Below are 13,390 nucleotides of genomic sequence, written 5' to 3'. Positions count from 1 at the left end.
TAGGCCTAATCACTTCTATAGGNAATCACTTCTATAGGCCTAATCACTTCTATAGGCCTAATCACTTCTATAGGCCTAATCACTTCTATAGGCCTAATCACTTCTATAGGCCTAATCAAGTCCCTCATAGCCAACATGGGCAACACATTTTCAAGGCTATGATGTAAGATCTATCAGAATGCATAGTTTACAACGAACAGAACTCACAAGTTGGAACAACAACTGAAAATATAACTAAGTGTCTAAGATCTAAGATGACCCTCAGATGACTTTCTAAGCCAAAATTATGAGTAAGGCGCTTATCTTTCAACATACCTGCCAGTCTGTAATGACTGAGGATTTTAGTCGCTAATACTCTCAGATTAAGGAATGCTCATGTACCAACAAATAAGCCTACTGAGTTAATTGTGTGCAAAATTACATAAATAGGGTAGCCCTCAATAGACACCCATCGGGTAAAAATATGGAACATTTTTGATTTCACCACCTTTCATAACTGCATCATTATGAGAAACAATGGTCCTGTTTTGCAAATCAGATCAATGTTCGTCAGATGTTATGCCGGTGTGATTATTATTACCTATCCCTTCTGGCTGAAGAAAGAACAACAAACAATTGGTTGTACAACATTAAAGTGCAACACATGCTGAAACAAGAGCGTGTTAATCAGAAGGTGCTGAGTTGGGCTGAGCAAGGCTTGGCTGGGCTGGGGGGGCAGCCAATTACTGCCCTGGTGTTGACCAAGGAAGGGAGAAAGTTTCTATAGGGAGTTGTCCAAGAGAAAATGCCTACCACCCATCTCATCAGCTGCTTAGGCCAGGAAGAGGTAGGGCTGGGAATTGCCAGGGACCTCACGATACAATATGTATTACGATTCTCACGACTTTATATGTATTGCAATTCGATATTGCGATTTTGCTGCGATTTGATGTTCCAAACATATTGCTCACTATATGTCGGCTGCAGAGAGACTAGAGAGAGCCATGAGAAAGCATCAGGGAAATAAATATGCTGAAAATATGTTGGCTCACTATTTAAAAAGAAGATGGAGAACAAGCCATAGGATGAAAAAAAAGAGAGTTTTGGTGCAGGTACAGCCAACTAGCGCTAGCCAATGCTGTTCAATAGCTAAAAATATTATAATTTTTAGGCCTTACAAGTACAATATCAATACAATATGGGCCCAAAATAATATTGCGATATGCAACTGTATCTATTTTCTCCCCATCACTAGGAAGAGGCCTTTAAAACCACGTTTACTGCCTGCTACAAGGCCTGTTTTTGATGAGTACCACTGACCAACACTGTAGGCTATTTCTATTCCTTGGTAGTAGGGACTGGAGAGGGCAAAGCATGTCTGTTCATCAGTTACAACACCCTCAGTCAAACGGACCCCAAAAATATATTTCTCTGTGCTGATCTTTGGATTATCACTGATCCTGCCTGTGAAGCAGCAAACAGTAGGGGAATTGAAGGGTATCTGTCATGCTAGCTTGCTCCGTCTCCACCCTGGAGACCAGAGCGTGGGTCATAAGTCTGGAAAGGCTGACAAAAACAAATCTTTAATCAATACCCTGGCCCTCAATGCAAACCCCTCTCTCCTCCGTCTCTGTCTCAGTGCGTTCCGTGACTGACACTTTTTCCTTTTCATCTGTGCCCAGTGCTGCTCATATTGTTAGGAAATAGTGAGCTAGTGTTACGGTACCTTGGCTAATTCAGCAAACCATTGTTGGCTGCGCATAGTGTCTAGACTATGTAGTAAAACACTCATGAAGATCTACATAGGTTCAACACTTTTAGGCCTTATTTCTAAAGAACTAGACTGAAATGCAAAACACTCCGCAACAGGCCAGTATTCACTTTGCAATGTTGGCCTAGTCTAGGAAGCCTCTGTCTTTAGTGACAGGTGAACAACACTTTACCACAAACATGTATACACAGTCCTCTACATATTTATAACAGAAAAATAACTCCAATCAGAGAAACAAAGAAAATGTTAAACAACAGTAAATGACAATATTTAAGGCATTAAGCAGCCATGCACGAAAGGAAATCAAGCACACAGCCATGCAACAATTGTTCTATAACATGCAATTCTACCATGCATTATTCTGCACTCAGTACTACATCAGGGCCCATTCAAGCATCTGAAACAAATGACACAGTAAAGACATCACACACACAACCAACAGAATAGTTGGCTATACAATTAGAGTGTCTGGTATATTTACAGGGTCATTGTTAACCGATCCATATGAATTACAGAACCAGACAGAGGGATCACATCAGTGAATAGCGTGACAAAGTGGACTCAACACTTTTCTAACCCAGACTACCATCTCTGCGCAGACAGAGACACATCCCTCAAGAACTTCAATCATGTGGAGCAAAACACCCCTAATCCTCAAGGTGCACTAAAGGCCCACTGTCTGTCCGTCCACAAACACTGTCCCCTCCTCAGCAGCTGGCGCCACACTAAAAACACTTATTAGGATAGAAATAAAAACACTGTGATTGAATCAAAACCGGAGCAAGAAGGCATTTGTCAGCCAAGATGCGGTGGCCGGTTACTAACATGCTGTCAATCAAAAGCAATCAATCTGGGTGAGCTGTTGTGAGACATATGGGAGGAGGGAGGAGGGGAGGGGAAGGTAGAAGGGGTTAACCTGTGTTATGTGTTGTTGCCATTAAACAAACAATTTCTGATGACAAATAACGCACTTGAGTTCCACCTCCAGAATGAGCTAATCATGACACTCAGCATATGATTGGCATCAAAAAGGTCATTTTAAATGTCCATCTTGACTGCCATGCTGCATGGGTCATAACTAGACTATTCACAGGAAGTAGCCTATAAAAAACATGATGTTATATTGCTAAATGGACCTCTTCTTCACTCAGTTCAACTTTATAATATGATGCCAATATCCAGACCTCTACCCAAACTCAAAAAATATTTAACATCTCACTGATTTTTGCATCTGGCTTAACAAGGCTTTGATTGCACTGGACCTCTACTTGATTAGCACAATCTTTTCAAATATTAATGATCAGAGAGGCAAAGTATTCCCCACACTTCTGAAAAGTCAACACAATGCTTGATTAGGCCACTGCTAGGGGGGAAACTTGAGCCTGGGGTTTACTACTACAGAAAGCAAATTAAAGTAGCTGCGTCACGTTTCCCTGGCAGTAATAATAAGGGCAACTTTCGTACGGTCTGGTGACTCTTGATGGGGGGAAAGAGGGGGAGCTTTTTGGGCAACCAATTATCGTAATTAGTCTATATTATTTATATAACAGTGTTAGTCTACTTAGAGTAGAAAATAAGCAACCTGGCTACTCACTCTAGTAAGACTTGAGTACTACGGTGTTGCTTAATGTATAGATTCATAAGTGTGGAGGCTAAGCTGGGCTAGGTCAAAGAGCTGCAAAAAATATTCAATGGGAAGTTCAACAAACGTGCACTCGGACGGTTAACTGCCTGCAACAAACTGAAAAGGTTGCTTTTCAAACTTTGTGTGCTCCAACCCTCACCATGCTCACACATCCATGAACATCCCATCTCAAGGAGAGCAGAGGTAAGGGCTTGTGGTGCGTACACACGGTACACACACAGTCAGCCAGTGAAGGACGCAGCCACGCTACCGCCCTTTATCCTTATCAGACCTACTCCCACAATTACTCAGATCACTGGTTTACCTGCCTGGGCCTGGGCCTGGGCTCTGGGCCTGGGCTCTGGGCCTGGGCTCTGGGCTTGGGCTGCTTATAGAAGCGTTACAGTGTCCTGGTGGTACAGAAACCTCCAGCCAGCCAGGCAGGCAGCCAGCCAGCCAGGCAGAGAGAGCACATTAACTAGGCCGTCTAACATGGGAATAGGATGCCATAATAAAAAGCACCAGCATGAAGGGAGAGCTAAACTAGAGAAAACACACAAGAAGACCGACTAGTCAGATTGTTTTTACATTTGAGTCATTTAGCAGACACTCTTATCCTGAGCGACTCACAGGAACAATTAGGGTTAAGTGCCTTGCTCAAGTGCACATCAACAGGTTTTTCCCCTAGACGGCTCAGGGAGTCAAACCAGCAACCTTTCAGTTACTGGCCCAGCACTCTTAACCGCCAGGCTACACAAGAGGGGTGATGTGTTAGTCAATCAACAATGACCCGAATCACAATCATTAAGAATCACAGACTACAACACAATCCAACTCTTCTGCTTCCTTTAAATCTACATCTCAATGTGTGTTGAGTCAAAACACTGAGCTTTAAAGCAGCTAAAGCAATATTAAGGACATCAGCGTAACGATGAAGACTCTCTTTTCAAAACATTACTCCAAACATGAACACACTTAATTACCTAGATCAACAGAGCCTTTGGCAGTGGAGGAACTGTAGAGGAAGCTGCAGTGTTCATTAAGCATGAAGAAAGTAGTCACTTTCACAGAGACACAAACTGCTGTATGGTGCTAAAGCGTGCATGGCAATCTTTCAGTAACGGAATGTTGTGAATTCAAAGAAGCCTCCTCTTGATTAGGCTAAATGTTAAAACAGAAATGATACAACTTATCAGGGCAATAAAAACACAGAGCAGAGCAGCCTTCTCCCTGTGCATTTCTCATTCTCAGACCTAATCTTATCCCAGTGCATTCGTCACTCAGATGAATGGAGGAATCCTCATTCAGATGAATGGATAGGAGAGTTTTACACTCAGAAACATACAGTAGGTGTCCTAGCAGACTTCCTTCTCTCTCCTGCTCCTGATCTCAACCTGAATCAATCACTCTTAGTTAACGACAACACTTCTACTGTTGACAGCAGACACTTCCATCAACAGAGCAGCGAGCTCCTCTCTGGTCCAGGAGGAACACCCAGAGGAGGAAAGGAGGAAGTGGAGAGGAGAGGAAGGGGGGGGGGGGTGAAAATCAAGAGGTAAATAAATGACTCAATGAATGAATAATAGATTGACCAACTATAGTGGGCTCTTGGAGAAGAGCACAGTGCCACGGGGGGATGCAGTATTAATAACACTCTCTTACTGTTCATCTCTGTGTCATCACTGATARTCTTAGGAGGAGCATGGCCGGCATAACACACAGCTGATCTGTACATTCGATCCGGATTACGAATTTTCTTCAGTCCTTCAGGAGGCAAAAAGAGAGTAGAGAAAATCGAGGAAAAGAAGTAGGGCGAGCTCTCAGCTGCTTCACATAGCCCCGTACAGCCCTGTTTCCCCTCATGAAAACACATTGACAGACAGACGCTGGACAGTAAGGATGGTTAAGTGCAAACAACACATTAGAAACAAATCCCACAATAAAGGAATGAGGCATGAGCTTGTCAACAGACAGAGGTGTGAAACACCACACAGAGGCTGGCTAGCTGAGTTCTATTGCTATTCCTAACCTGACCTTGGCTTAACCTGACCGATGGCTTACCTAGACCCGTGGCTTAACCTAGACCGATGGCTTACCTAGACCCGTGGCTTAACCTAGACCGATGGCTTAACCTAGACTCGTGGCTTAACCTAGACCGATGGCTTAACCTAGACCACCGTGGCTTAAACCTAGACCGATGGCTTAACCTAGACCTCGTGGCTTAACCTAGACCCTTGCTTAACCTAGACCCTGTGGCTTAACCTGAACCGACTTGGCTTAACCTAAGACCCTGTGGCTTAACCTAGACGCCTTGGCTTTAACCTAGACCCTTGGCTTAACCCTGACGCCCTTGGCTTAACCTAGACTTGGCTTAACCTAGACCCTTTGGAATAACCTAGACCCTTGGCTTAACCTAGACCCTTGGCTTAACCTAGACCCTTGGCTTAACCCTGACCTTGGCTTAACCTAGACCCTTGGCTGGTGAATCAACAGTTACATGACATATTTTTACCCTCCCCCCAAAAAACGCAAAAAGGACAGGTGCTAGGGCATCGCTGCTGAAGTATAATGCAAAATAGTCATCCACAGATATACAGTAGCCTATAGCCTATTCAAGCTATTGACAAAGAGCAACTGGTGAACCTAAGCTCCAATAAGAAAGTTTATACACCCCATAATACTTCCATTATGAGGCATCTCTACTGACAAGTGAAGGGATTGTATTGATATATGGTGCACAGTTGAAGCTTTCAGACAGTTAGAACAAAAAAACATTATAAGTGGGGGAAGTATACAGATTCTCAGTAACTGTTCCGTGAGTATGCCTAGTTCACTGTTCTGTTGAGAGTTCAAGGCTGACACTTCTACTGTCACGGATTCTGGCATACTTTATTTTACATCTCATTGATCTTAGAGATCCTCTTTTCAAACTGTTCTGACAGGCCACAGCCTAGCATTCAATACAGACATCTTATTTAAAACATCAAACAAAAAATAAATAATTGTATCATGGTTTAAAAGGCAAATATGTAGAATAAACCAGAGATCTAAATTAGCAGTTGAGAACAAAAGAAGCGTATCAGAAAATCCAGCCTAATTGATTGGTTCTTCTGCAGTGCCAGACATTCAGCTTGCTCGTAGGCTTAGGTATACATGCTTGTTTATCTATTCTATTTAGGATTTGTTTTTCTATGTTGCTGAACGATGCATCTCTTGGTGAGAACAAACAGTTAAATGTTTTATATTCTGGGAATGCTCCCTAATGAATGGCAAGTGAAGAGGCCAGCAATCAGGCTCATTGTAGGCTGGGTTTGATTCAGGTCGATATTGGTCCAGATCATATCAGTAGTAAGCTGGATGAATCAATGTGATCAATCAGAGAGGGCCTTGTGAGGCAGCTTGTAAAGGCTTGTTAGAGACAGACAGGAATGATACCAGGTCTCAGCAGACAGTCAGCCAGAGTCTGTAGCACGGAAGGAGCAGACTACTATTCCATCCACGCCTCACTAATTCAATTAAGAGGCAGGAAAAGGGAAAATCTCCAGCCTGATTCTAGGTTGATTCCACACTGGTCTGTCTGAAATCAGGAGGAGAAGGTCACTTGTTTGACGATGTAAACACTAGGTTACAGCCAGCACTGACTGAAGTTAATGACTGTGGGATTTCCTGATGCTTTATTCTATTGTTGCAGCCTGTGAACTTTCTAACTCAGACATCAATTATAAATAGGCCTACACTACATTTGTTTTGTAAAGCATTGATGTTTTTAAAGGGTATTCTCTTGTCTTTTACTCACAGGGCTATAGTACTGTTTCACATGTATTGACTGCGTTCAGGTTTTGACATACAAGGATATGTTCACCTTTCAGTGTGAACATGTTATAACCACGTTCAATTGCACTAATAACTATTTTAGAGATATTGGCTACAGAGGAGAGAAATAGAGAAATGGCATTCTGTCTACAGATCATGGAGGGTAGCCTAAGTTTTGCATGTATAGGAGAAGAAATGTATCTGGCCTGGCCTATGTCCCATTACATCTACATGGCTATCACTGTCAAGTCCTGAAGGATTCAAACGTATCAGAAGTTTCCTCTAAAGACTAATATGAGGAGGTAAGATTTGTCGCTTGACTGAAATTATCTTCATTCAAAAGACACATGTGCCCTCCGTGACAAGTAGTCCAAGACCCACTGTTCWTTGGGGAGAGTTAGGGAAAGCTCTATTCTCCAGGGTCTAGCAATCTGTTAGATGGGTAAGAAGGATCCTAAGTCATGGTGTTACTCTGTACACAGAAGACCACTGAGAGAGACTGGCTCATGTCCCCCTGGGAATAGCACAGGATGTGTGCCTTCAGGAGACCTGCCAAACATCACAACTATAGCCTATAGCCCCATCCCCCCGCCATAGTCCAGGTGCTTCAAGGACAAAAGGTTAAGGGAGAGGCTGGCTTGTACTTCCTATGGCTCGAGAGGAGAGTGTAGTCCAGTAGCAGCACTGCTGAAATAATAGGATCTTTTTTTGAAGTAGCCTATCTTGGCCTAGCCTAATCTACTATATTCCATATTCTCCCTTTCCGAGTAACATCATTGGATAACTGATATTAAATGAATGTTGGATGGAGAAATAAAGAGTGCCCTAGTATTCTATGTAAAACCTCCCAGGCTCCAGATTGCCTGAGAGGACATTGTGTTTATGTAGAGGTATGAAGCACTCTCTCTCTCCTCCTCCAGCCTCCCCCTCCTCCTCCTCCACTGACCAACCTCACAGGAACACCGAAAATACCTCAACCTGCTCAGCAATGGGAGTTTCAAGTCAGGGTTTCAGATAAAGCTCCTGGTGATGGAGTGGCAAAGAAATGAACAMAGGTAGCCGTCTGTACGTTACATTCATCTTGTGTGTGTGAARGTAATGCATTAGGTCTAAATGCCACTGTGAAGTAGTAAGCCCTTACTATTACGGAGAAATGTGTTCTCCCTTTTTAATTCCGTCATATACATTAGACCTACTACTAAACTATCAACGTAAACTATGTCCTGGCATGGTCATCCTTTCCACAGCTCCATACCACCCCCCTGTGGAGCTTTGTTGAGAAGTTGACACTATCAGATCACAGGCTCGGCTCTCTGATCTTTGTTACTGTGGTCACTAGAGTCTGGGAACACATTCACCACCAGCGTTATGTTTATTGTATAACCTAGATCATAAATGTGTTTCAAATATGTTATTTTTACGTTGGAAGAGGCTCAAGCTGTGACACTCATACTACACACACAAATAGGAAGTAAAGGACATCAACTCTTTTCTTCGCTAATAATGCTACAAAGACCAGCCTGACTTAAAACCCTCCCCTCATGTTCTTGACGTCAACAGTTACCTCTGCAGTGGTGTGTCCATATGGGACGTCGAATTATTGTACGTCTGTTTTAGGCACTCTATCTATGTATTCCAGTGATTGACAACCATTTGAAAATATGAGATCGCTCTTTGTCGCCACCCACTGGTTACACATGAACAATACAACTCCATGTATTGTAAACAATTTGAAGAGCATCATAGACTAAACGCAAGCAAGCTTGATTGCATGGTAAGAAATCGACGCAGAACAACAACTAATATTAATGAAAACTGTGCAAATTCAGAAGTTCAAATGCGTGTACTGTAAGTCTATACTGTATATGACTAAATAGGCTGTCCATTAGATTGTATTTTCACATGTTATTAGTGATACAGCAGCCTACAAATGAAGAGTTTCATTCCAAAATGCTACATCCACATATTTTTCACATTTATGTTTTTTCATCAGAAATGATTGCTTATGGGTACCTTCATTTGTGTGTAAAAAAATTATGTCTCAAATTTTTGTTAGATGTATATTAAAACGGGTTATGTTGCAAAATGCTATATATCCATTGTTTCGCTGGAATGTATATTTGGCTGTGATTTGTGGTTGTACTAACTGTAAGTTGCTCTGGATAAGGGCATCTGCTAAATGACTAAAATGTCAAAATATCTCATATTACCATATTGATTCATTTTTTAAACATTTGTGTTATATATATATATACACAGTACCTTCGGAAAGTATTCAGACCCCTTGACTTTTTCCACATTTTGTTACGTTACAGCCTTATTCTAAAATGTATTAAATTGTTTTTTCCCCTCATCAATCAACACACAATACCCCATAATGACAAAGCAAAAACAGGTTTTTATAAATGTTTGCAAATTTATAAAAAATAAAAATAGCACATTTACGTAAGTATTCAGACCCTTTACTCAGTACTTTGTTGAAGCACCTTTGGCAGAGATTACAGCCTCGAGTCTTTTTGGGTATGACTCTACAAGCTTGGCACACCTGTATTTGGGGAGTTTCTCCAATTCTTCTCTGCAGATGCTCTCAAGCTCTGTCAGGATGGATGGGGAGCGTTGCTGCACAGCTATTTTCAGGTCTCTCCAGAGATGTTCAATCGGGTTCAAGTCCAGGCTCTGGCTGGGCCACTCAAGGACATTCAGAGACTTGTCCCGAAGCCACTCCATCATTGTCTTGGCTGTGTGCTTAGGGTCGTTGTCCTGTTGGAAGGTCAACCTTCGCCCCAGTGTGAGGTCCTGAGTGGTTTTCATCAAGGATCTCTCTGTACTTTGCTACGTTCATCTTTCCCTCGGTCCTGAGTAGTCTCCCAGTCCCTTTCGCTGAAAAATATCCCCACAGCATGATGCTGCCACCACCATGCTTCATCGTAGGGATGGTGCCAGGTTTCCTCCAGACTTGACGCTTGGCATTCAGGCCAAAGAGTTCAATCTTGGTTTAATCAGACCAGAAAATCTTGTTTCTCATGGTCTGAGAGTCCTTTAGGTGTCTTTTGTCAAACTCCAAGCGGGCTGTCATGTGCCGTTTACCATCTGGCCACTCTACCATAAAGGCCTGATTGGTGGAGTGCTGCAGAGATGGTTGTCATTCTGGAAGGTTCTCCCCTCTCCACAGAGGAACTAGAGCTCTGTCAGAGTGACCATCTGACATGCACTGTCAACTGTGGGACCTTATATAGACAGGGGTATGCCTTTCCAAATCATGTCCAAWCAATTGAATTTACCACAGGTGGACTGCAATCAAGTTGTAGAAACATTTCAAAGATGATCAATGGAAACAGGATGCAACAGAGCTCAACTTTGAGTCACATAGCAAAGGGTCTGAATACTTATGTATATAAGGTATTTCTGTATTTTTATTTTAAATACATTTGCAAACATTTCTAACAACATGTTTTTGCTTRGTCATTATGGGGTGTTGTGTGTAGATTTCTGAGGAAATTGTTTTATTTAATACATTTCAGAATAAGTCTGTAACGTAACAAAATGTGGAAAAAGTCAAATGGTCTGAATACTTTTCGAAGGCACCGTATATATTGATGTCACAAATGTATAATTTGTACAGTTCTTAATTAAAGATGTAGTTACTTGTCACATTTGACGTCACAAAACGTATCACTACTAGTCATTTCTCTGAGAGTAAAMGGAGATAGATATATAGCGTTTTGCAGTAAAACATGATTATTTGTCTCTCTGAAATGAAACCATCAAGTGATAGATTTAAACCAAATACATGTCTGTCATTGAACAACACCATGCCATCATTAGATGGTGAAAAAACACATCAATCTCTTTCATAACTTCTTTAAACAATAAATACTAATTTACCAACATTTCTAAAAATGGATATGTAGCGTTTTGGAATGAAACTCTTCAAATAGTTCTACTAGAATTAGGCTACTAATCACAAACATTGCTTGAAAAAAGATATATAGTTAATACAGGTTAATATAGTTTAGTCATACTCTCACTTCAAAAAACAACCATGAACAGTGTCAATTGTAGTGCATGCATTCCTGTCTCATGCTAAGGTGCTGATCTTTAAAGCGACAATGTGCTATGTACTTGTCATCTGCAGTTTCGACTCTATAATTTCGACTTGTAACCAAATACTCAGGAGTATTACCCTCTAACTCAAATGACATATTCAAATCAATATATGGATCCTGACCAGAAGCACATTTCAACCCAAATGAGCTTTAAATATTCAATAGACTAGAACATCAAAAATTCATTTTAAGATCATGCCTTAAAAAGAAAGATAAACTACACTTTCTGGCTAAGAGATAAGAAAAACGCTCTTTAGAATCTTACTGTTCCTTAAAAAAAACACATCTGGTGGCATTCAATTCCAAAGCTGTGTATGGCACAACATCCTAGCTTTAAAATATATTTGATTGCTATATCAAACATCGAAATTATTATAAAATACCACTTTTAACTGAACAATAATATAAGATGATGGTCTCTGTAATATCGAAACCAGTCAAAATCCCACTTGAAATTAGAGTAGTACAGGAGCCTCAACCAACAAACGGGTGGACTGGTCGAGTAAATTAAAAAAATTGTCCAGGACTTGCAAGCAAGCATTTTTGTAACCAGACATGGTCACTGGATGGCTGAAATGCATTTGAAAGAAACTAAACTACAATCCAACGTTTGATACATAGGATGTTAACTTAGAGCTGTGCAATGTCAAATAGCCTATGTAATAGCTTGCTTGCATTTWTGTAATAAAAACAACATTTTCAAAACTGGATAAATGGAAGAGAAGTTGGTCGATGGCAATGACATGTTGTCATTAACTTAGCTTGGTTGTAAACTACTTAGCTTGCTGCTTCACTGAACTGAATCTGGAATAAAATAGGATTCTTCAATTCGGTTCTTTGATCATGCTGGCTATTTTGTCTCGTTGTTTTTATCATGTGTAGACGGGTATATCTGGGTAGAAAGCTAGCAGATATTAGCTGGCTAGGTAATGTTGTATCCACGTTTAGCTGCCTAGTATTTCGGAAGAAATATATTTCGGAAGAAATATAAGAGTGCGATTCTTTTAAAAACTCCCCGTCTCTTATCATGTATGTCACCATTGTCTGACTTTATAATCTTGTATATCACATAGTTGTCATACTGGTAAATTAATCCCATTATATCGCTCTTACCTTCCGGCTTGTTTTCGGCAGCCATTTCCCCTTCGCGCGCAACATCCTCCTCCTCCTCACGACCGTGGGTACCACGCGCGTGCACGCGGCGAGGACAGCACGAGGAGGGACTCGAGGAGCAGCAGCGAGTCCAGCCAATGCAAACTTACCATTGGTTGTGAGGCAATGACTGACAATGAAACTCTGGAATGGCTAGTGACATCAAGAAAAATAACCATCCAATGCAATTACCAGAACACGTCATTGGCCAAAAGGTATTATTTAACTACACCTCGAAAGGATATCTGCCAATCGGTTTTGGAATGGACTAACAATTAGTGTTTAGTCTACTCGAAACAAAATCTGGTGTGGTGAACTGTTATGTTGAAACAATATTTGGAATTGAGCATGAAGTCAGATGTAAATGTATATTGCTAAGATTTGGCTAAATACAATAATGTCATAAAGTCAACCATTTAGCTTATGCAACACAATAAAAGCATATAGATACATGTGTAAGTGTTTTATATAGGCTAAATGATAGACATGTACATGTACTATGTGGCTCTGCTAGAGACAGGCCCAGACGGAGAGGTGCTGAAAAGACAGCTCCATTCAGCAAGAAGGCAGATGATGTCAACAGAGCAGTATCGCAAACGGAGCAAATACCACTGAGAAAAAAATCTAAGTCCTTAAGTCACTATTCAGAAGTACAAGACAGGCATTGAATCTTTATTCCGAAAAATATATAAAAAGGAATGAAAAAGCATAATGTGCACAATGCACTGAATATGGTATATATTTTTCTTTACCCAAATATTTAATTTAGCCGTAATCAAGTGTATTATCCCACGTAATTATGTAATTGGATGAGTCATTTAACAACTGTGTAACGTTGTAACAAGGACAGGCAGACTCAAAGTGTGYGTTTTCACAAATCTGACCTGTAAAGCAAGCTGAGAGAGATGCATTGCGCCCATTAAGCCTACCCAATTATTTATTAAG

General features: G+C 41.1%; 1 protein-coding gene across 3 annotated transcripts in view; it reads right to left on the bottom strand.

The window, feature by feature from the left end:
• The window catches only part of LOC111966947 (calmodulin-binding transcription activator 1-like), a 73,071-nt gene extending 60,579 nt beyond the window's left edge, over positions 1 to 12,492 (bottom strand). For 2 of the 3 annotated variants that reach the window (XM_070444554.1, XM_070444555.1), the window contains exons 1-2: positions 12,407 to 12,478; positions 5,037 to 5,138 (exon numbers count right to left, since the gene is read on the bottom strand). In XM_070444554.1, the coding sequence (XP_070300655.1) occupies positions 5,037 to 5,138; positions 12,407 to 12,431 (127 nt within the window). In that variant the 5' untranslated portion in view covers positions 12,432 to 12,478. Of the gene's footprint in view, positions 1 to 5,036; positions 5,139 to 12,406 lie in introns of all 3 variants that reach the window. The other variant, XR_011480189.1, reaches the window with a different exon arrangement.
• Between the last annotated feature and the right edge of the window lie 898 nt (positions 12,493 to 13,390).

This window comes from Salvelinus sp. IW2-2015, linkage group LG7, assembly GCF_002910315.2.
Source record: "Salvelinus sp. IW2-2015 linkage group LG7, ASM291031v2, whole genome shotgun sequence".
NCBI classification, from domain to species: domain Eukaryota; kingdom Metazoa; phylum Chordata; class Actinopteri; order Salmoniformes; family Salmonidae; genus Salvelinus; species Salvelinus sp. IW2-2015.
The sequence above is the reverse complement of the archived record's forward strand: the minus strand, read 5'-3'. Positions and strand labels throughout refer to the sequence as shown.